Below are 24,010 nucleotides of genomic sequence, written 5' to 3'. Positions count from 1 at the left end.
TCCCTCCACAGGCTGCATCCCTCCACAGGCTGCATCCCTCCACAGGTGGCGTCCCTCCACAGGCGGCGTCCCTCCATAGGCTGCATCTCTCCATAGGCTGCATCCCTCCATCCCTCCAACCCAGTCTTATCTTCCAAGGTTTTCTTGTTTCTCTGTGCTCAGGTTGTTAAGCTGCCGTGATGGCTCTGCCGAGGTAAGAGGCTGTCTACCATCTTGTCTATGAGATCTACTTGGAGCTCCGTGCTCTTGCCCTAGTTTGGACTTCTTGGAAAGAAAGAACTGACAGGGACTTGCCACCAAATCAGTCTAAGTCCTTTGCCCTTTGGCCCTTTGCCCTTTGCCCTCTGCTGATTCTTTGGTGTCAACAGGCCTACAGTCTCCAGAAACGCACCTGAGCCTATGCTGTCCCCCACTCCTGGCCTGCCTGTCTGCTCACAGGGCCCTTCCTGTCTCGTCTCTTCCAGCCACTGTATGCTCGGCCTCCTCCAGTAGGAACCAGAATCCTTATTTTTCCCAACTGAGTTGCCTCTCCAGCTCAGTCTTTCTGTGTCCCTAGCTCCACAGCCCCGACCCCGACACTGGCCCTTGATGTGGCTTCCCAATGTTTCTTCTTCATCTTACTTTCTGCCCTTTGTTAACACCCTATTCTCCCTGGAGCTTCGTGTGACCTGGGCTGTGTTCAGAATCTCTTTGATGGTGCTGTGTTAAAATCTACAGCCAGATAATACATTTCCAGAACACTAAAACACCAACATGGAATAGATACACTCTTCCAAACAGCCGCCTGTCCTGATGAATCTTTTTGTTTGCTTGCTTATTTGTTAGGGTGATTCTTTAAAAAAAAAAAAAAAAAAAAAAAAAAAAAAAAAAAAGATTCTCGGAGAGATGGCTCAGCGATTAAGACCACTGACTGTTCTTCTGAAGGTCCTGAGTTCAAATCCCAGCAACTACATGGTGGCTCACGACCATCCATAATGAGATCTGATGCCCTCTTCTGGTGTGCCTGGAGACAGCTACAGTGTACTTAGATATAATAAAAAGTAAATCTTTTTAAAAATATATAGATTCTCATTTTGTCTCTCCAGGCTAGAGCCAGCAATCTTCCTGTCCTCCGGAGTGCTGGGATTACAGATATGTACAGCCTCACCCAGAAAATCCTCTTCCTGGATATTACCATGAGTGATACAAGACTTTCCACAGAAGAGGACCTCTACTCTGAACTGTCTATGACAAAGCCAAGACCTTTGAAGGTCAGGCCAGCAGAGGCCTTGGAGGTAACAGCTGTGTCCCAATAGCTCAAGTGGAGTCTTCGTCCTTTGCCTTAGAAAGGAGGACGGGGCTAAGGCTAGGAAAAGCGTCTTCCTCAAGCTTTAGTATGGACACACAACATACGGCAGCACAGTACCCAATCCAGCAGCCTGACCCTGCCTGCATTTGACTTGGAAGAGCCAAGCCAGAGAGGTCACAGCGATCCCTGCCAGCCACGTGCCCTTGCAGGGCGACAAGGGGACAACGTACCGTTGTTTTGAGAATGTCTGTAGGGTGATCTGAATGCATGAACATGCTCAGGAAGAGGCCCACAAGGAACGGGCCACAGCGGCAATAGGGCTTGGTGTAATACTCTGAGAAATATAACACAGTCCCATTTTCACTGAAAAACAAGAAGAAAGCAAGGCAAAGGCTCAGCTTTGACTGGATGAGGAGAAAGGGGATTCCTCTGGGGTAATCCACAAATGGATTAGATTTCCCAGTAATGATCCACACACAATGACTGGCTAGACTCTAGGCCCTGGGTCACAGCTGGTTTGTTTAAATTCTAAATTCCCTTGGGCTCCATACCCAGATCTCAAGGACACAGGATGACTTCATTTGTTTTAAATACTCGTTCATGGTGGCTGACCCACTACCTCTAGGAATGTAGAAGAATCTGTGAGAAAAGAGGAGTTCCTGACAAGCCAGAGACATTGGAAAGTCGGGGAATGGTGGTACACACTTTTGATCCCAGCACTTGGGAAGCACGGGCAGGCGGATCTTTGTGAATTCTGAGCCAGCCTGGTCTACATAACTAGTTCCAGGACAGGCTGCAGAGAGAGACTCTGTCTCAATAAAAAGGAGGAGGAAGATGAGGGGGAGAAGGTAATGAGGAAGAGGAAGACAACACTATTAAATGCTGTAATTCCCAACTATGTCCTCTGGCATCAATAGCAACAAGCCTGAGAACGTATTAGGGGGTCAAACTCATGCCTTCCCTGGGAACCTGAAGAGGAGGGGGTTGGCAGTGGACAGGCTTCCACTGGATGGTGGATCCACTTGGAGGATAACACCCTCCAAGTGACCAGTGTCCTTCAAGTTTGAGAAGTACCGGACTATAGCAAGAGTCCATCACAAATGTCCAGGTGACACCCAGGCCCACCAAATCAGAATCTGGACATGGGACCCAGGGCTGAGACTTTCAAAGCTCCCTGGTGCTCCAAAAGGAGAGTAGCTTGAGAACGCCTGCTGGGAACTTTTCGCTGTTTCCCACCAAGGCTGGAAGATAGATTCAGCTGAGGCTCCCCAAAGCCCACAGCGAGACTATCAGAGGCGGTGAAGTTGCTCGAAGATGAGTGAGTGGTTCTTTGGCTCTGGCTAGGAGCTCTTATGAAAGTCAGTTCCTTGCGACCCAGCACCAGAAAATCGAATTCAATTAGCCCAACTTAGGTTAGGACGGGAAGCCTCTGTTGGACCTGAAAGTTGCAGTAGAGATGCATGCCTCTAACGCCCGCAGTTGGGAGACTGAGCCAAAAGGACTGTGAGTTCAAGGCCAGCCTGCAGTGCTCAGTGCATCTTAGACCATTCTGAGCTACAGAATGAACACATACATACATATACATATATATATCCTATACATACATATACATATATATACACATATACATATATATATATATATATATATATATATATATATATATCCAAAAATGTCCCAATAAATAAACTCTCCCCAAGGGACTTTAATGAGCCTCAATGAGCAGCTAGGGTTAAGAACCATGAGGCTAGGCATAAGAAAGCTGCCTCCTGTCATCAGGACACCCATCAAAGCAGATGACAGGACATGGGAAAGGGCTTGATGCTCCCCAAGGCATGAGGCTTGCAGTGAATTCACTCTCAACTACAAACCGAGTACCTAAGTCTCATTCTGGGCCATGGTGTATGCATGTGTGTGAGTGTGTGTGTGTGTGTGTGTGTGTGTTCATATGTATTTACAATGCAGATATGGGGGTCAGTCAACAGCTTGCAGGAATCTGTTCTCTCCTCCCATCGTGTGGTTAAGTCCCAGGATTAAACTTAGGTCCTTGGGTTTATAGCAAGCACCTTTACTCTCTGAGCCGTGTTGACCCATGTTGTTGATGTTGTTGTTGTTGTTGCTGCTGCTGCTGCTGCTGCTGCTGTTATTTGTTTATTTAAGAGTTGGTCTTTCATGGGCCTAAAAATCACCAAGTAGGTTAGGCTGGCTGGCCAGCAAGCTCCAGGATCTACTGTCTCCACCGCCACAGCACTGGGATTCCAAGCATGCACCACAATGCTCCATTTATTTTAAATGGGAGTTTTGGAGTACACACATGGGGTCCCTGTGCTTACCTTTGCTGAGCTATCTTCCCAGAGACCCTCAGGCTTTATTAGAGGTCAGTGGAGGCTGCTTTGGAAAATGTCATCTTTCCACCACCATCTGAGAGAAGTGTGGGAGGCAACCCTGCCGGATCTTAGATGCTAAGGGAAGATCCTTCTACACCCGGAGAACAACAGCAGCAATGGCTTGGGAGAGACCCATGTGGCTGGTCTGCAGTCAGCGAATAAGAGGCTGGAGTCCGGTGGCTTTTGGATGAGTCTGAGTGGCCAACTGGCTTACCTGAGTTTCACTTCTTGCAGTTCTGACTCCTGACTTGAGAAGAGTCTAGCTCCTGTTTAGCACACTGAGTTCTGTGGCAGAATCGTAAGTAGCTTATTGTGGAGGTAAACAGAGCTTAGAGACTTAGGTCCTAGGTTCAAATAACACCTATGCCACCTCTTAGGTGCCGTGTGACCTTGAAGAAGTAACCCCAACTTCCTTATGGGTTCAGGTTCTCCTTCCCACAAGGTATCTGGTATCTACGCTACTTCAGCCACATGGGGGCGCTCCTGTCCTCTGAGAAACATTTTATTGAGCAGATGCATTTCGTTCTCCCCAACTGAATCCTCTGCAAAATGAAAGGTTGGGAAATTTGGAACTTCCATCAGATCAAAGGTGTCTAACCCAGTTTTTCCATAACTCGATAGGTACAGGACAATCAGCCTGACATCATTCTGCAGACCGCCCTTAGATATCCTAGCCCTGACGAAGGCAGGCAAGGGACAGAGAGGACCAAGCTGGAACCCTGTTACCTGGCTGCTGCTGGAGATGCCACCGGAAGTTTATAAACCAATGTGAGCAGAGCGGTGGCTGTGGAAGACGCCAGGAACAGCAGGCCCCCCAGGAGGACGAGGACACGTTTACTTCTGCAGAAGAGAGGACAGAGAAGGAACGCATTTCAGTTGCCTCCATCACAGCACGAACGAGCTGCCGCACAATCCCAGAGCCCTGGGGCCTTGCTTTCGAGAGAGAAAGTGGGGACTTCAACCCAGCAGGAAAAACTGGGTGGGCTAGGAGTTCCTGGACTGCCTGATCGTGACCACTGACCAGCCGTGAGACTGTGGACAGGAACTTGAAGTTCTAAACGGGGATACTAACAGTGCCCTTGTCTGCTCTCCCCAGAAGCTTACATACACCATGGCTCAAAGGAAGACCGTTCCTGGGAACATCGCTTGTCCTCTACAGAATACTCTAAGGCCATCAGTGGTGGTTGACTAAGGAGAGAAGTGATTTGTTTAAGGAAGGACGGGACACAGATTGGACACAGCCACCCACTCCAGGGAAGGGGAGGGACAATAGAGAAGGGAGGAGAACCCAGCTCTCCTTGCTAGCAGAAGCCAAGCCTGAGAGAAATGTCTAACTGTGGGAGGTTTATGTGACAGTGTGGAAGAGGGGCAGGAAGGGAGAGCCAATACAAGATCAGCTGTTGAAGTGGCCAGCACTCCATTCTTTGGCAAGGAGAAGGTCTGAGGATACAGCCTCTAAGTCAGGCACTCTGATCTGGTTGCTCAGAGGAGAACCAGACAGGATCGGGGCTGTGAGGATCTGCCATGGCTCAGGAATGTGGAACACTCTTGTTTTGGGGGTTTTTTGTTTGTTTTTAAAGTAGTTTCCCATTGTGTTCAAGGGCTGTAAGACATGTGTGCCCTTTGACCCACTAATTTCCCCCCAGAATGTGCATTCTGAAGAAACCCAGAAGTTGGAGACCAATGGTTGTCACGAAAGTATTTGTGGGGAGTTATTTATGAAGGCATAAGATGGGGAAATGATCTAAGTATATTGCAATGGGAGGAGGCACCAGTCAATTATACTTCATTCAGGAAATCGAATGTTAGACAGACATTACAATTTTGTTCAATTAGTAATATAATATAGTAAAATGTGGGTTTAAATACTATTTTTAAAAGATGTGGAGAGGCAAGCATGCTTTCATCTTTAAAATACTGGGCAAGGAAAAAAAAAAGGAGTGGAAAGACAGCTCCAGAGTGTTAACATTGTACCTCATTTGCCATGAGTGATGGATTGGAGTGAATATTTTCCTTTCTCTTAATTCTAATGTTTCCTAAATCGAACACATATTTTAACAAGAAAGAACAATAAATTCGTTTCTTAAAAAAAATAATAGCATACTATAAATCTCCCCATGAATTATTGAGACTGTAAAGTGTTTCTAAAGCTAACAAAATTAAGGCGGTAAATACAAGCCGTGGGGCAGCGGGTACAATGATACATTGCTGAGGGCACTGTAAATTACACCCTGCTTTCCAGGGAGAAATCTCCTGGCATGTAACAAGCTCTAAGGAATCACTGCCGCCCTTTGACCTGGTAATTCCACGTAGAAATGTGTCCCCGTGGAAACAGCTACAAGGAAAGGTAGAGTGTTCAAAGGCAGTCATCACAGGGCCATTTATAATCGTGAAAAACCGGGCACCGTATAGATACCCAACCATAAAAAATGGAATATAAATCCCGAAACTATCAGGTGTGTGCGTCGTGTCAATATGTGGACCTGTTTATGTGAACGGCTGGGATGGAAAGTGCTGAGCACCGGTGTTACACACCCCGGTGATAAATCTGGGGAAATGCGCTGATTTAAGTGTGACTGGAAGAGGAGGGGGGGCAGGGGGAGGGGAGTGGCGTCTCCATTTCTGGAAAGTTAATTTCCTAACTTCTAAAAAGCTGCTTCCTCCAAAGCTGGAGTTCCAGGCCAAAGGACCCCTGAGGGAAAAGAGAAGTCTCAGACCCACTTTCCATGGATGAAGAAGATCAGCGGTGTCACGAGGTGGAATTGGAAGTCGCTGGCGAGGTACCAAGTCCAGCCATTGCACTGGGGGGGAAAGAGAAGTAACTGTGACTCCTCCCACAGGTACAGGGCTGTCGAGGGTCTGCGGTTCCGCCTGTGAGGGCAAATTGAGTGGGTGGGTGGGGCGGGGTGGCTTCCATAGCAAGAGGAAACTGAAACAAGATATCCCTCATTCTCTTTGGACCAAGCCTGACAGGTCCCGGGGAGATTCAGATCTATTTCTCTCGTTTGTTAAAAATTTTTTTTTTTTTTTTTTTTGCTTGTCTCCTAGGACAGCCATGGGAACTGACTGGGGTCATGATTCAGGAATGTAGGAGGTGGCTGTCCTTAGGTTTGTCTGGAATTCCAAGAGGGGAATTCCAAGAGAGTTATTTCCCTTGCATGGTTCCCACTCCCAACTTGAGGTGTGTGGGGGGGGGGGTGGGGGGGTTCTTTTGAGAGTAAGTGCTTGGCTCATGACCAGGGTTCCCACCAGAACCTACATGGACACTTGGCCAAAGTCACAGGGGGCGGGGGCAGGGGCGGGAGGGGGCTACCCACTCTCCACACTTGTGGGAAATGGAGCCAGCCGATGTCAACGTGTTTTATCCCATATAAGGCGATACCTAGGGGCAAATTTTCTGTCACTCGGGTTCCCAACAGAGAGGGAAGTTTTGTCCACTGTTAAACAGACACTTTTGCCATGGAGAAAGTATGAATGGTCAGGCTTGAGAGCCATGACACCTAGGCTTCCAAAAATCTAAGGTGCGCTCCCGCTCAAAGGGGCAACTGGCTCCTGTCCTTGTCATCCCTGGTTTCTATAATGCCCCAAGCTAGTCTGCATCCAGAAAAGTGCCTCCTGGACCCTGACACAGACATGCCCTCATCTGCAAGTGCTGTCCCTCAAAAGCTTCTGGGCTTTGGTCACCTCATAAATGAGCGGTTACTGGCAATAATTAGGGACCCGCCACACATTTCAGCCCATAGGAGGAATTAAGGACATGGTTGAAGTATGGCTACCTCATTCCCTTTTGCTCTACGTTCATTATTATCCTGGTTAGATTTTTATGTTATTTTATTTGTTTTTAATTATTGTCGTGTCATCTTGATACAAGCCAGAACTTTCTTGGAAGAGGGGGCTTAAGATGAGAAAAATGCCTCCGTCATATTGGCCTGTAGACAGGTCTGTGGGGACATTTTCTTGATTGGTGACTGATGCAGGAGGGCCCAGTCCCACTGTGGGTGGTGCCACCCCTAGGCAGGTGGCCACACAATCTATAGTAGCAAGGAAGCCTCCCTCCACAGACTCTACTTTGGTTGCCTTGAGATCCTGCCCTGACTTCTCGCAATGGTGACCTGTGACCCAGGACGTCTAAGCCAAATAAACTCTTTCCTTCTCAGGTTGTCTGTGGTTGTGGTGTTTTGTCACATTAATAGAAAGCAAACTGGAATGATTGTGAAGGTTTGGGGGATTGTGTAGACATAAGAGCTGTAGCTCTGAACCAGCTCCATGACGCCTGGCTTGAAATTAACTAAGAGTTCACCATGGTGAGGGGAGACACTGTGATAGCATCTGTGACAACATAGACTTCCTTTGTGAAAGCAAACAAAATGTCCTTTCTGGTGTGTTGTCCTTTCTGGACTGGTTCAGGAAAAATGGTGGAACAGGGAAACTGCCCTGATACCTAGACAGTCCACCCTTCATTAGTGCCACTACGGCCCTTTCGTGCTTGACAACAAGAGCCCCTATATCAGCTGGTGTTATGCCTCCAAAACTCATGGAACTGGGACTTAGGGTTGACCCTTGGGAAACCGGCCAGACCATGTGACTGAGACACATTGTGTTTACCCATATGCCCTGTGAAAGAGCCCTTGGGAACTTACGGCATTCTGAACAGACAGGAAGTTATTCAGCAGCAGCAGATTCGTCCACCAAACCTCCCGGCAGTTATCCCAATGGAACTGGGCCACTTCCCAGACAGGTCCCCAGGGAACAAAAGAGAAGAAACCAACCAGCAAGCACACCGAGTACATGTGAAGGAGCTGCAACCTGGCAGAGAGACACAAGAGAAAAGATAACACCACGGAGGCCACGCACCCGCCTCAGTGGACACGCAGAAGGTGGGAGGGATGCTTGAAGAAACCTGTGACGTTGCTGGGCACACGTCAAGGGCCCACAGTCTTGCTGAACTACCTATGCAACATGGGCTGCGACAGAAGTAAAGGTATTGATGTTGGCTGAGAACGCTCTGTATGGTACCACTGAAACAAAAGCTTTTTAGGAATTCCTAAGACTTGAGACCATCCAGTCAGGTAGTCTTGCCCCAATCTCAAATCATAGCTCTGAGAGTTCTCTCTCAACCATCCTACTGTCTCTGGCGTGATGCTCAGGTTGGAAAATCCAGCTGCCTTTGAGTTCCCTGTTCCCACTGCCAGCGGCCAGGCTGGGCTCCACACTTTATCTTGCCTGCACGGCACATCATCGTCACCCACCCAGTCCCCCACCCCCACCCAGTGCCCTTGTGTTCCCCCTCCTGCCACACACACACACACACACACCTTGACTCCCTCTGCCTGAAAAAACAAACAAACAAACAAAAAACCCTTTCTCCCATTTCCTTTTCCAAAACAGGCTTTTCAGGTTAACCTTCCACACTTCTGCTTCCCTTAGCCCCCAACTAAGTTTTGAACCTCTGGCCTGTGTGAGGAGCCCTCCGTTCCAACACACCTCAGGCAAGACAGATATTGCTTCACCAGAGCCCCATACCCCAAAGGCAAGGAAATCCTGCATTTCCCCCTGTGTCTGGAGGAGGAGGACTGCACTGATAAAGCTCAGAAGAAACCACAAAACCACACTGAAATGAAGCAGTGCTGGTCCACTCCTAGCTCCTCTTTGTTCCTAACTTACAGTCGGAAAAGCAGAACAAGCTTAAGTAACAGCAAGAACAGTGACGATTCTTGCACTTGTTGAGGGTACTGCCATTATGCACCTTCCCAAGCTCTCCATGGGCATCTTTTCATCTCCCAAGACTCCTACAGTATGACACTAGTTACCTGCGCGTGCGTGCATACACACACACACATTCAGGCACTCATTTTGTTTTGGTTTGATTTTGAGACAGGGTCTCAGGTAGCCCAGGCTGACCTCAAGCTCTCTATGTAGCTGAAGATGGCCTTGAACTTTCCCGTCCCCTTGTCTCCTTCTTGCCAGGACTATAGGCATAAACGATCACACCAGATTTCTGTGGTGTTGAAGACAGAACCCAGGCCTTCAAGCATGTGGAGCAAGCGCTCTACCAACTGAACTACATCCCCAGCCCCTCACTTCATTGTATAGTTAAGAAAACCTCAATACAGAAAGGCTAAGAAGTCACCTAGGTGGTGCGTGGTTAACCTGGGACACACTGGCCAGCAGTGGGATTATGGTATTGGTTCCTGCCCACTCCATTTTCTCAGTCCTGAGGATCATTTTAACCATCTTATGACAATGTGATGTTTGGTTTTAAGACCAACTTGCCACAAATTAGAATCACTTGAGTAAGGGAGCCTCCACTCAGGAATTGTCCCGACAGCCTTAGGTGGTGTGGAAAGAGTTGCCCCAAATGTAGGTGGCTTCTTTTTCTAGCAGCCAGACACAAAGGAGACACCGTCATTTGTCTTTTACCTATGTGGCCTTCCCTTTTGCTGCTGGGTTGATTCAACCTGCTGCTGCTGCTGCTGCTGCTGCTGCTGCTGCTGCTGCTGCTGCTGAGTCCTTCGCTGAGAGCAAAACCAACATTTCTAGGTTTCTGCCACAGATTAAGGACCAGTGATCTCAGGTTCTCCACACCATTTGAGACTGCTGAGACACAGCCCTTGTGGGGTTCTCTCCACCTCTCAGGAATGGGACAACTGTTGTCACTACTTCCATGAAAGCTAATTTAGTAAATTATTTTGATATGTGACATGTGATATATGTTCATTCAATTATACATGGATATATACACATTTGTATACATATATATACACACACATATGTTCATGTGTGTATATATGTATGTGTACACATGTGCATATGTATATTCCTGAGTGGAGGCTCCCTTACTCAAGTGATTCTAATTTGTGTATATATATATATATATATATATATATATATATATATATATACACACACACACACACACACACACACCACTATTGGTTCTGTTTCTCTAGGGAACCCTGACTATACAGCGTGGTATAGCAAGATGGACTTAGAATAGGAATTGTACAGCTACACCTAAGAAAGTGTGAAAATGGAAGGACTGGAAAGCAAAAGCTAAAGTGTCCTTTCCCTTTCATTCCAGCTATCTCATTACATCACTACCATTCCAGCTCTCTGATTACATCACTGCCTTTCCAGCTCTCTGATTACATCACTGCCTTTCCAGCTCTCTGATTACATCACTGCCTTTCCAGCTATCTCATTGTGTCACTGCCATCACTACTCTGTAGTCTAAACCAATATCAGAAGTCTTACACTTCAACCAACTGCACATTGCTTAGTAAAGAAGCATGGGCCTGACCTGAGCCTCACCTGCACCGTTCCTCGCTGTGTGTTATTTTCATCATCACACTCTGACTTCCAGGATCACTTGCAGCTACATCAACTCCCCCACGGAATATCAATCCCATAGAAATGAATAGGACGTCTATGAAACACTATTTCCAGCCATCTGAGAATGTTTGCTGATGAAAGATGCCAGTTTTCATGACTATTACTATCACAGAAGTTAAACTGTTTTAAGCCAGCCAAATCCAAACATACTTAAGGAAAGAAAACCATTTCCTTCAGCTAATTTCTTTTTGTTTTTTGTTTGTTTGTTTGTTTGTTTTGTTTTTTCCCTAGACAAGGTTTCTCTGTGTAGCCCTGGCTATCCTGGAAACTCACTCTGTAGACCAGGCTGGCCTCGAACTCAGAAATCTGCCTGCCTCTGCCTCCCGAGTGCTGGGATTAAAGGTGTGCGCCACCACACCCGGCTAGCTAATTTCTTCAGGAAAAAGAAAACTCCTTTCAAACAAGGTTAAACACTGAGAAATACCCATTTCATACCAATAACGATCTGAAAAATTACATAAGCAAACCTACCTTGTAAAACGTTTCAGCAAGTATCTGAGAATGACTTTAGGGGTTATTCCTGCACCAGTGTTCCGGTGCATCTTTAGAAATGATCTTGCACTTAGCCAACCACTGAGAAAGAGAGAAAAGCAACGGCAGGAGTTAGCAATAATCCAGCTCATCAGTGAGTCGCTGCAGCTGCCTCCGTCAGGACGGGCTAAGTGATGCTGCAGACAAGGTACCACTAAATCTTAAAGCAGCGGACGTTGGACTTTGGGTTCTTAGTTTTATTTCACATTGGTTCTGTTTTTCTTGTGTAACATATTCATAGCCTGTGGGCCAAGACTCAGTGTCTTCTTCACTATGAGCTAATGGGACAACAGGTGCTCACAAATAACCATAGCGATGAACAAGACAGCTTTGGAGGGTCTCAACCCAACAAGTCAATGATGTTCTAGCCTGAAGTGACGCGTGAAAGCTGCTGACATAAGAGTTTCAGTATAGACATAGTGGCGTATGAGGTATAACGTGTTAATTGGAGCAACAACTATCAACAATGTGGTCCATGCAGAAGACCAAGCACCCAACCTGTGGATCTCGGCCTGTTTAGGAGGGTGGAATGACCCTCCTAAATGTGGTTGCATATCATATATTTATGTTATGATTCATAACAGTAGAAAAATCAGTTATGGAGTCGTAACAAAATAATTTTATAATTGGGGATCACCTGTGTATTACAGGATCACAGCATTAGGGAGGTTGAGAGCCACTGACTTGGAGGATGGAGAATCAGGAATATTTGGCTAACAATACCAACAGTTACTGTGTTGTGCTCTCTCTTTTTCTGTGTGTGTGTGGGTGTGGGGAGAGGTATCTGTCTGTCTCTGTCTCTCTGTCTGTCTCTGTCTCTCTGTCTCTCTGTCTCTCTGTCTCTCTCTGTCTCTGTCTCTATGTCTCTCTCTGTCTCTCTCTCTCTCTCTCATTATGTGGTTTGTGCATGTTAGTACACAAGTACATCTGCCCATTGCCGCTCATGCAGAAGTCAGAAGGACACCAGTGTCTTCCTCTGTCACTACCCTCCTTATTGCCTTGAGAAGAGTCCCCCACTAAACTAGAGGCTCACTATTTTGGGGTAGACTTGCTGACTCATGAGCTCCCTTCTCTGCCCCACAAAGCTGGAGTTATAGGCTCATGCAGTCATGCCTGGGTTTATCATGCATGCTAGGAATTTGAACTCAACTCCTCATGCTTCCACACCAAACACTTTTCCACACAGAGCCATCTCCACACAGAGCCCTATTGGTGTATTAAAGCAATATTGTGAAGAACTTCCATGGCTATAGTGCCACGCCATTTTCAAACCGCTTTCCCTAATGAGATTGCTCCCAGTTCTCCAACCATCCCCAACTACGTCTCAATAAACGTTTGTGGAGGAAATGACTGAACAGATGGATGTCTGAATCCTACCAGGAGAAAAAGGACACATTAATATTTCTGTTTCTCCAAACAGAGATAGTGAGACTCAGATTACTAACCGGGCTGCCCAAGAGCACAGGATTCCAAACTACACCTTCCCAGCACTCGGGAGGCAGAGGCAGGCGGATCTCTGAGTTAGAGGCCAGCCTGGTCTCCAGAGCTCTTTCTAGAACAGCCAAGGCCACACAAACAGACCCTGTCTTGCAGGGGGGATGAGGTGGGGAAGCACAGAATTCCAGTTTTGTTTCTTGATTCTGAGACATGGTTTCACATAGCTTCCTCAACCCTCAGATGTAGCTGGAGATGACCTTGAACTCTTGACCCTCCTGCCTCTGCCTCTCAAGTGCTGGGATTATAGGAAGATCCCAGAATTCTCATGGCTTGGTGGTGAGCAGGTCTGTGAGTCCCTTGACCCTTTGGCATTTAGCCCCTGATCCTCATGGGAGCTCCTCGGAATGGTAAACGTTTCCTGTTGCACAGCAAGGATGTCTGTGTTGGGCCCTACTTGGAAGGGATCCTGGTGGGTTGGGGGAATGCCTTAGACTTCCTTTGCAAAGCAGCGAGTTGGATTCCCTGTAATAGGAACCAAATGCACAAAGACGTCTAAATGAGAGCACAGGGAGCAGGAAGTGGGGCAGACAGCTCTGGCTCTGGCCTCCTGTTCATTGCAGGAAAGGATGAATCTGGGCCATCCTTTCTTCTCCGAGTGGCTGGCACTACTGCCAGCCTTTGCTAAGCAGAGCCTGGGTCCTTGTTCTGTGTGAGGGAAGGCACTGCTGATCCCACAAGGAAGGGGCACGGAGAAGAGAGGAAACAGGCTGTGAGACCCAGAGTCCTGAATGGACCGAGGAAGGGAAAGCGAGGCCATTGTATTTAGTGTGAAGCTAGCCGGGAGTTAGGAAAAGATAACTGGGTCCCTGCTTGTTCTGTATAAGTATCAGTGATCAGATGGTTAAGACATGAGTCCCGTGAAACGCACTGCAGGCTGAGTACCCCTCACCCAAAATGGGTGGATTAACATTTGGGGATGTTTACATACATCCAGTGGGGTGTTTGGAGTGAGACTCAGGACTAAGAAGGAGTTCATGTGCTTCACACACTGCTGTGTACATAGCCTGAAGATAATTATAGACGGTATTTTTTGGCACACCTGTGTTTTGTCTGGGATCTCTTACCTATAATATTTCCCACCTATGGTATTTTGTTAGCACTTTAAAAGCTGTAGATTTTGTAGTTTGGGGTTTCAGATTTCCAGGGATACTCAACTTGTGTTCATAAATTCTGATTCTGACCTTAATAGTACATAGGTGGAAAATTGTTATTTTGTCTCTGGACCTTGAATTTATTATCTGCAAAAATAAGGCTGATACTCTATTATTCGATAGTAAATGAAGGAGATGGGAGATGGAGAGGTGGCTCACCAGTTAAAAGAACTAACTGTTCTTCCAGAGGCCCCAGATCCAATTCCCAGCACCCACATGGCAACGTACTGTCTATAACTCCAGCTCCAGGGGAGCTCATGTCCCCTCTTCTGGCCTTTTCAGGCACATGGTACATACATGGTCCATAAATATACATGTAGGCAAAACACCCATAAACATAAAAAATTTTAAATAATTTTTAGTATAGGGCTAGAGAGATGGCTCAGTGGTTAAGAACACTGGCTGCTCTCCCAGAGAACCTGAGTTCAATTTCCAACATCCACAGGCCAGTTCACAACTGTCTGTAACTCCAGTTCCAGGGAACCTGACACACTCATCTGGTTTTCCTGGGCACCAGGCACATGTGTGGTGCACAGACATACATGCAACAAGCAAAAAAAAAAAAAAAAAATCACCCATACACATACAAAATAAATAAATAAATAAATAAATAAATAAATAAATAAATAAATAAAATGTGTGTGATATATATGTGTGTGTTGTGTGTATTGTATGCTGTGTATGTGGTATATGTTATATGTGTGTTGTGTATAGTGTATGCTGTGTATGTTATGTGTGTGTTGTATATATGATGTGTGTGGTATATGTATATATGCATGTATATGTGTATGTGGTATATATGTGTGTGATATGTGTAGTGTATATTTGTGTTTATGTGTACTGTGTGCTGTGTGTGTGTGTGTGTGTGTGTGTGTGTTTTGAAGGTACTCACATATAGGCCAATGTATTCAGCCCCTGTCTGGCTTCTAATATGGGTAGAGGAGATTCTAACTCAGATCATTATAGTTGCAGAGCAAGCACTGTTATGTGATTCTTCTCCAAGTGACACACACACATACCACAGACACAAATGTCATATACAATGTAAATTTGAAATGAAAGAATATGGGAACCGTCTAAAGTAATAAAATAAAATAAAAACTAGAGGATGAAAAGGCAGCCATAGACTGAGACAAAGCAGACAGAAATGTCTTCCTCCATCTCTGACCTAGTGTCAGGGTTTGTACACTGCCTCTGCCGTCCTCAGCTCCTGCCATCTGGGTTTATCCTGTAGCTCACAGACTGGAGTGGTCACAGGAGGCCCTGGAGGGCTTTTGACAACCAGACTGCTGGTCTTACCCCAGAAAGGCTGACTCCTTGCATCTGCAGAGGGGCCCGCAAGCCCTCGTCACCAACAACCTTCCAGTAACAAGTGGCTCAGCATGGGCCAGCACAGATACACACAGGCATCTTGCTCCGCTTGCGGTATCACTAGACATTCGGTATTTATAGCGCTGGCCTGTGCCACCCAGTGCCACCATTACTGGGTGGCTCCCTGTGCCGTTTATCGAACTCTTCATAGTTTTAAGAATGTATGAAGTTAAAAAAAGAAATTAGGAAATGTTAGGTCCATAATTTAAGGGAGTATAACTGTGAACCTCACACTATTTTGGTTTTTTTTTTTTCCTTCTTCGCATTTTGCTGGAGTGAGAATTAGAAGGTTTAGTATGAATCTACACCACTTTCTAGATCTTGAGAATTACTGAAATGAATAATTTTATTAAATAAAAACAACTTGTGAGCTGGGCGTGGTGGCGCACGCCTTTAATCCCAGCACTTGGGAGGCAGAGGCAGGCAGATTTCTGAGTTCAAGGCCAGCCTGGTCTACAAAGTGAGTTCCAGGACAGCCAGGGCTACACACAGAGAAACCCTGTCTCGAAAAACAAAAAAACCAAAAAAGCAAAAAGAAAAAAAAGCAACTTGTGTGGGCTGTCGAGATGGCTCAGCAGAGGGATGTGCTTGCTGCCAAGCCTGCTGGTCTGAGTTCAAACCCTGGAACCCACATGGTGAAAAGACAACTAACTCCTGCAAGCTGCCCTCTGACTGGCACACATGTCATGACACACATATCTCAACATAATACACACACACAATACACACATACATACATACATACATACATTAATTAATTAATAAATTAATTAAAAGTATAATGAAAATGCTTTTAGAAACCAACCTTTCTAAAAGGCCCATTTCTCAGCCTCATCCTAACTCATCTACAAGACTGAAGATACTACACATGTACCCATGACAACAGCATCAGTGGTCCTCACCCTTCCTAATGCTGAGACCCTTTAATACAACTCCTCATGTTATGGTGACCTCCAACCATAAGATCATTCTGTTGCTCCCTCACAACTGTAATTTTGCTACTGTTATGAATCATAATGTAAATAAATATCTGATAGGCAGGACATCTGTTATGCAACCCCCACCCCAAAGGGATTGTGACCTTTGTGGTTACGATCTAGAAATAACAGAAGCCAAATGGCATTTTCTCAGGAAGATGAGACTGACAACCCCCCCACACACACCCACACATCTTTTATCACGACAACAGTAGAGACGACATTTCAACATCATCACCTGATCAAGAAAAATGTATCCACCCCGAGGTAGAACGGGCCGCTCCGAGAGTAGAGGTACAGCGGGTTCTCAGGCACTCTGGCTTTCCATTCGAGCACATTATCTGTAACAGATGTGCGGGAAAGCAATGTCTTTTAGTTTAGCTGAAGGAAACCACCTGACGTCACCTTGAGAAGAAGCAAGTGGCATACTTTCGATGTCTGTTTGCACTGGGACAGTTGTAAGACCAACGTCAGGGATGAGGGTGGTACCCGAGGCTCCTGTCACTCAGACTGTGTGCCTCTTTGTACTCTTACGATGCCCACAGCCCTCTGGGACTCTGACAGAGTAGGGCCAGGTGCCCATCACCTCAGAGACTCCCTGTGACTGCCCTCAGTGCCTGGCGTCTAGTTCTGATTCTCCTGTTTTGTCCTCCACTGAGAGATGACCTTGGTTACTGAGTGGCAGACATTGAATCATGGATGAGAGATTTCAGGACTCGGCAATGAGCGATGGTCCAGAAAGGGTGATTTACTGTGCATGCCCAGCATCCAGTTATACTTCCCTACTCTTCAGGGAGGAAGGTTACTTTCTGTCTTCCTTAGTTGATAGAAAGAGCACATAAGGGGCAGTCACTGGGTACCAGATTTCTACCTAGGGGAGTAGTAGCAAAAAGAGCCCCTGATTGCACCCCTGGGAACCTTGGCATATGAGGTCACATGCCGTGGCAAACCTCAGCATGTCTCTAGAACAGAAGGAAGGCTGACTGTTCATGAGACAGCTGTCGGGCGTCCATCCCATGGCCCACCACTAGCCCACGTAGAAGGAGGTCTCTTCCCCATGGATGCTGGAGAGGAAGTCCATCAGCTACCCATACCCAAAGACAGCCAAGCGGTCATCTGACTGGTGTGTCCAGAGATAACCCAGAGGAGACTCAGGACTCGGATCCCGTTTAGTGTCCGGCAGGTGCCTCCGGGAAGTTCTGGGGTGCAAATGGCCGGCATGTTCTTCTGCCAAGAAAAGCACTGCAGAACTCCATCCATGGCTCCTAGAAACCCTGAGCAAGAGTAGAGCAGCCTCCATGAAAGCCAGACCCATCCACACACTACCCTAAAGCGAACCCTAAAACTCATGCAGAGACCTCGGACTCTCGATCAAAACCTGGACTGCTCTTCTCAGGCCTCCACAGTCCCCTCTAGGTCTATTCCTGGGCTCTCATACCTGGCCTTTGAACCTTGACTCCCCCTACCAGTGTTTTGACCTGACGTTGGTGCGCCACAATGCCTTGTATCGCCCAAGTCTGGGCACCAGGGAAGCCAATCCCTGACCTTAGGTCTGCCTCACAGAGGTCAAGAAAAAGCAAACTATCTGTGAGAGCGGTGGAACCAGAGAACTGGCGTTTCACTTGGAAACAGCACCTCCATGCCGTCCTGAGGACTCACACTTTGTTCTGATATCCCCAGCACTCTTTCTCACACCTTCACTCCCCTGTATTGCTTCTTAAAATAGCAAGACAGGCTTACTCGACAGGAAGCCACACTAAAACATACAAGAGTTTTTGAGAGGCTAAGGAATCAAGGCTCCAAATGCCCAGTTGGACTCCAGCCTTCTAAAAAATACATTGGTCTTACGTGGCTTTGATTTCCAGCAGAACATCAAAGCGAAGAGGGGGAAAAAAAATCAATGAATACGTCTTGATTTGTACTTCCTAACATTCAGGGACATACTTTGTCTCTGATTCTATTAAATACAAAAGGAAAAAATGCAATGGCAGCCAAACACAAACCAGCCATTTTGAGACCACGGGGAATAGTAACAGCCAATAAAATAAATACAGATCAGAAGAAATCTCAGTTTGGTGGAGGAGCCTAAAGGTCCACACTGATGCCTGACACTGTATACACATATCTGCTTTAAGTGTGAGATGGGTCTCAAGCCTGGGCCTCTGTGGTCCAGCCTGGCATTGCTGAAAGCAATGGGGATGTGATGCCTGTCACGCCATGACAGTCTGACCAAAGCCTCTGGAACACAGTTCAGCCTGCTACCTGCTTAGTAATGTCGGGGCCTCCAAAAAAAAGATCTTGACACAGCCCTACCTCTTCTCGCTTCCCACTTGAATGAAGAGACTGAGAAAGAGTAAAGTTGAGAGAGGAGCACACATTACTGTATCAAATTCCATCAGCTGATCCCGTGGTGTCTCTTATTTTACATTTGTGGAAGTTGAGGTCCATTTGACTCCTATCTCTACCATGATGAACTTGAACCTGTCTACAGAGCAGCCAGGTACAGAGAAATCTCCAAACACATCACAAGAGGTCCCTGGAGGCTTCTGGAACCTGGGCAAGCCCAGCATCGCTGTGCTCAGATGTGTGCTATAACCCACGGAGAGGGCTACGTAGATGCTGAAGGGCAGCAGGGGCTGGCCCAGGCCCCCAGCAAGCAATCTGCATCCCATTCTGTATGGGAACTGGTCCCCAGAACTCTAGGCCTGCCAAGCGCTCCTCAGAGTATCTCTGGCTTTTACTGTGTTTCTGATGTTGGCGTTTTAAGTTGATGATTTTGGGTAAAAATCAAATAAGAGCAGAGAAAAATCATTGCTGCATTTTCCATGTGGGACATACTCCTTGAAGCTACTTAATTACAAACTCATATTTACCCTGCCAACTCCCTGAGATATTTAATTTTCTTAAAAATTCCCCTTTAGAGTAAGAAAAGACAAATTTAAAGACCTGAGAGGAATTTATTACTCCATACGGATAAAAGGCATTTGCATGGACAGGCAATTTTTGAATGGTGCACAGATGATTGGTAGGTAGGTAAGTAGATATATAGATAATAAATACAGATAAATAGATGATAATATTAATGTATGCTTTTCCCTTCCATATAGACAGGTGGAAATGAAACTAATATTTTTCCTTTTTTTTTTTTTTCCTTTCAACAGAGTCACACTATGTAGCCCTGGTTAGCTTCAAAACCACAGAAAATTTTTTCTGCCTCTGCCTCTGAAATTTTAGGATCAAAGTGTGTGCCACCCTGGCCCTTGAAACTAATATTCTTAATTTTTCACCAAAGCATAGCCCAGCAAGCCCCACCGGGATCATCGTTTTGATACATTGGGTTGAGTCTATTTTCAACTCAGATACAAGGATTAGCCTTTCTTGCCCATTCACCCCCACCACTGGCTTCAGAATTGTATATGTATCTATAGTACTAAAAATAGCCATGAGCATAGAATGTATTCCTAGGACAGTAACTACAGTGAACCCCTTAACTCTCTACTGACCCAGGCTCTGGTCAGCACAAAAACACACTAGATAATTGTACCCAACATAAAGCATCATTGCCTCGGCACCCTGATGGTAAACAAAGACTGAACTGTAGACTGTGGCACTCTAGCCTCTGCGGGGCACTCGCTAGAATCCAAACTGGAGGAATTATTTTCCAACCCCACACCTCTCCAGGTCACTTTTCTGGGAAGGTCTTAGTGTCAAATGCTTACTTCTTCCTCTGCTCGGGGGTCCTGGAGGAGGGAGCTGAACTTGGCAACTGGTCCTGCTTCTTTGCCTGTTGCTCTCCATGTTTCGCAAAGGCAGATTCTCACAGCTGGTAGGAGGAGTCCCATGTACAGATGACGTCCTGAGGTACAAGCCCCAGTCCCTGGCCACCATGTAAACAGTTCCAGCCACAGGAAGGACGAGGCCTAGCAAGGTGATGAACCTGCGGAAGGAAGACACCTGGCCAGGCCTTCACATGGCATGAAAGATACAGAGAAAACGACCCCGTGACAAATAAAACCATCAACTGGGACAGAAATGGGTCCCTGGGACTGCAGCATGCTGGAGACTGAATCAGGAAGCTCCTGAGTTCAAGGATAGCTGACATCCATAAAAACACCCCATCTCAAAAAGAAAAACATGGGGCCCAGTGGTTAAGAGCACTGATTGCTCTTCCAAAGGCCCTAAGTTCAATTCACAGCTACCACATGGTAGCTCACAACCATCTGTAGTGGGATCTGGTGCCCTCTTCTGGTGTGTCTGGAGACAGTAACAGTGTACTCATATACATAAAATAACCAATCAATCAATTAATTAATTAATTAAAAAGGAAAAACATAACAACAATAAGAAAAACACCTAAAATTTACATGGGAAATACTCAGTAACTTAGGAATGGGGCTGAGGAGATCCTTCAAGAATAAGAGTGCTTACTGTTCTTTTTTTTTTTTTTTTTTTTTTTTTTTTTTTTTTTCGAGACAGGGTTTCTCTGTATAGCTCTGGCTGTCCTAGAACTCACTTTGTAGACCAGACTGGCCTCGTACTCTGAAATCCACCTGCCTCTGCCTCCCAAGTGCTGGGATTAAAGGCGTGCGCCACCACTGCCCGGCTGTGCTTACTGTTCTTATGAAGGGAGGACCCAGGTTCGGTTTTCCCAGCACACACCACGTGTGGCTCTGAACCTCCTGTAACTCCAGTTCCAGTTGATCTAATCTAACACCCTCTCCTGACTTGCACAGATTCCTGCAAACACAATCTCATACAGGCACACACACACATTTAAAAACACATCTTAAAAAATTCCAAATTCAAAGTAACAGATGGAAAATCACAAAGGAAAAGATTAATGAATTTCACTCACTATCAGCTTTTAAAAATATCATACGCATCGCTTCTTCGCATTTGGCTAAGAGAGAGTGAAAATTACTATAAACAAACAAACAAACAAACACAAAAGCCAAAGTGCTGAGAAAAACATTTGTAGCAATATGTGTACTGCCCATATAAAGGTGATGAGAAAATCTCAACATATGCACGTGCACGCACATACACACATGCACATGCACATATATGTGCCTGAACACACTCGAGTGCACACACATACACACACACACATACACACACACACGCACACACACACACACACACACACACACAAACACAGACACAGACAAGGGAGTAGAATTTTTACAAAAGAAAAATACAAGTAACAGATAAACTCAGAAGGAAAGAAATGTTCCTCACCCGTTTTGTTTGTTTTGTTTTGTTTTGTTTTGTTTTGTTTTGTTTAAAGATGTAATTTAAACAAATGTATTCACCTATCAGATTGGGGTGGTATCCCAATGACAGCTTTGGATAGTGGCAAGGAGACACCGAAGCATGTATGAATGTTCCCGTTAGAGTACTATAAAGGAAAGGCCTCAGTTATCAAGACCGAGAACTACACATCCATTTAACTTGTACCAAGAAGTGATGACAATTCCAAAAGGCAAAGGGAGCAACATCGGTGCAGTAGACAGGGGAGAGGCCCTGTTTCCAACCGGAGAAAAGAATTTTCAGTTCAGGGATGACTGGAGATGGACGCACTTGCTGGTGGCCCTGGATCCCAATCAAGGTTGGCCACGGTGTGCCTTCCCTGGGTACTTCCGTATTTCCTTGATTAATGATGACCTCCCTCAAAATGCCATGGGCTGGTTGCTTACGAACAATAGAAGTTGATTTCTTATCATTCTGTAGAGTCCCCCAAAATCAAGTCACCAGCAGAATTGGGGTTTAGAAAGAACCAGTTTTCTAGTTGTTGGCACCTTTTGGTTGACCTTGTATGGTAGAAGGAAGGGCTGAGGAAACACACACACACACACACACCCTACATACCTTTAGCATTATGGCTGGGTTACCTACTCAAGGCCCAGCCCTGATCCCATCTCCTTCAGGTTAAGTTTCAATGTAGGAATATTGGATGACACAAACATTCAGATCACTGAACTTTGAAGCCAGACAGCACTGGCCATTCATCATCCAAAGAATTAAATTCAACACTAAACATAGTGGGGAGAGACGGTGATGATTCTGACATATCACCCAGCTGGATACCCAAACGCCCGTACTTACAGACACACGGAAGCAAACATGTCTGGCCTCATGGCCCCAGCTGCACATCTGGCCACGACTTCACAGGGTGAGGAAGAGTCTTTTGTAAAGAGGGAGAGGGACGGTTCCAAGAATGACATGTTTCTGAACCGTAGAGTACCTACCAAGAGAGAGAGGCCATGTGACTGCTCCAGTCTTTTCCAAGTGTATCCCTGTCATCCATATACAATACTGACATTTTAACACTCATAGGTTTTCTAAGTCTGGCAATATTTTACAACTGTGTCTATATTGAACATGTACAGACTTCTCACCATTATTTTTTAAATGATATGACTATAGAATGACTATGCACACAGCCCTTATATTAGGCAATATACATAAGCTAGAAATGATTAAGAGCACACAGGAGGATTCTGTAACACTATGCAAACACTATACAATTTTATATATAGACTTGAGCATCTGTGGATTTCATCTCCTTGGGGGTCTTGGAACAGAGCTAGCATGAATACCAAACATCGAATTTATCTGCTTCATGAATAGTGGAAGGAAAAAAATAGGAAACCAAGATGCCAAAGAAGGCAGAGACATGTGTCAGGGATTAAAATTGAATACTATTCTTCCAGAGAATAAGAGTTCAGTTCCCAGTGTTTGCACCAGTTGACAACCGCCTGTAAGTCCAGCTCCAGGAAATCTGACACCATTATACCATTATTTGGCCTCTGCAGGCCCCTGCGAGAGTGTGTGTGTGTGTGTGTGTGTGTACGCACTAATAATAATAATAATAATAATAATAATAATAATAATAATAATAATAAATGCTTAAAACATAAAAGGATGCTGAAAGCCACAGAACTAGGCATTGGGCCCAAGTAGAAATGGACCAGAATAGTCTGTTGATCTCTCATCCCTTCTGACACACAGCCTTGGGGATGCTAGATCTAAAATGGTGCTGGTACTGACTTAAGTCTATTTGTGAGCAAATCTCTACAAGAGAGACAAAATTATGCAATAGGAGATGGAGCAAAATGATGAAAGCCAGCCATTCTGGAATGCACACCATCTAAAACCAAGGCTCGGATACAGTAGCTTAGGATGCAGCTGATGAATCCTGGAAGAATTCATATGTAAACCAGGGAGACTAGTGTTCTGTCTCAAATGGCAGTGAGCCTCAGGGTGACCCAGAGGCCTGTGAAGAGGGAACTATCTGGTCCCCTCCCTGAAGGCTTCTGAGCAGAAGGTCTGGAAGTGATGTGGGATCTACACTCTGCAATTTCCAAGTACCACACTCAGAACCAGGACCCGGCCTTGGCAAACATTGAGGACATA

At 45.8% G+C, this 24,010-nt stretch overlaps 1 protein-coding gene across 1 annotated transcript in view; it reads right to left on the bottom strand.

Annotated features, from left to right (window-relative positions):
• LOC110332970 (O-acyltransferase like protein) overlaps positions 1 to 24,010 on the bottom strand; it is a 45,839-nt gene that overhangs the window by 4,995 nt on the left and 16,834 nt on the right. Inside the window, exons 4-12 of the mRNA XM_021214331.1 lie at positions 22,700 to 22,838; positions 20,314 to 20,531; positions 17,689 to 17,868; positions 16,833 to 16,935; positions 11,539 to 11,640; positions 8,316 to 8,481; positions 6,397 to 6,476; positions 4,402 to 4,515; positions 1,519 to 1,651 (exon numbers count right to left, since the gene is read on the bottom strand). Coding sequence (XP_021069990.1) covers positions 1,519 to 1,651; positions 4,402 to 4,515; positions 6,397 to 6,476; positions 8,316 to 8,481; positions 11,539 to 11,640; positions 16,833 to 16,935; positions 17,689 to 17,868; positions 20,314 to 20,531; positions 22,700 to 22,838 — 1,235 coding nt within the window. The remainder of the gene's footprint in view (positions 1 to 1,518; positions 1,652 to 4,401; positions 4,516 to 6,396; positions 6,477 to 8,315; positions 8,482 to 11,538; positions 11,641 to 16,832; positions 16,936 to 17,688; positions 17,869 to 20,313; positions 20,532 to 22,699; positions 22,839 to 24,010) is intronic.

This window comes from Mus pahari, chromosome 15, assembly GCF_900095145.1.
Source record: "Mus pahari chromosome 15, PAHARI_EIJ_v1.1, whole genome shotgun sequence".
NCBI classification, from domain to species: Eukaryota; Metazoa; Chordata; class Mammalia; order Rodentia; family Muridae; genus Mus; species Mus pahari.
This window is presented reverse-complemented; position numbering and strand designations above follow the sequence as displayed.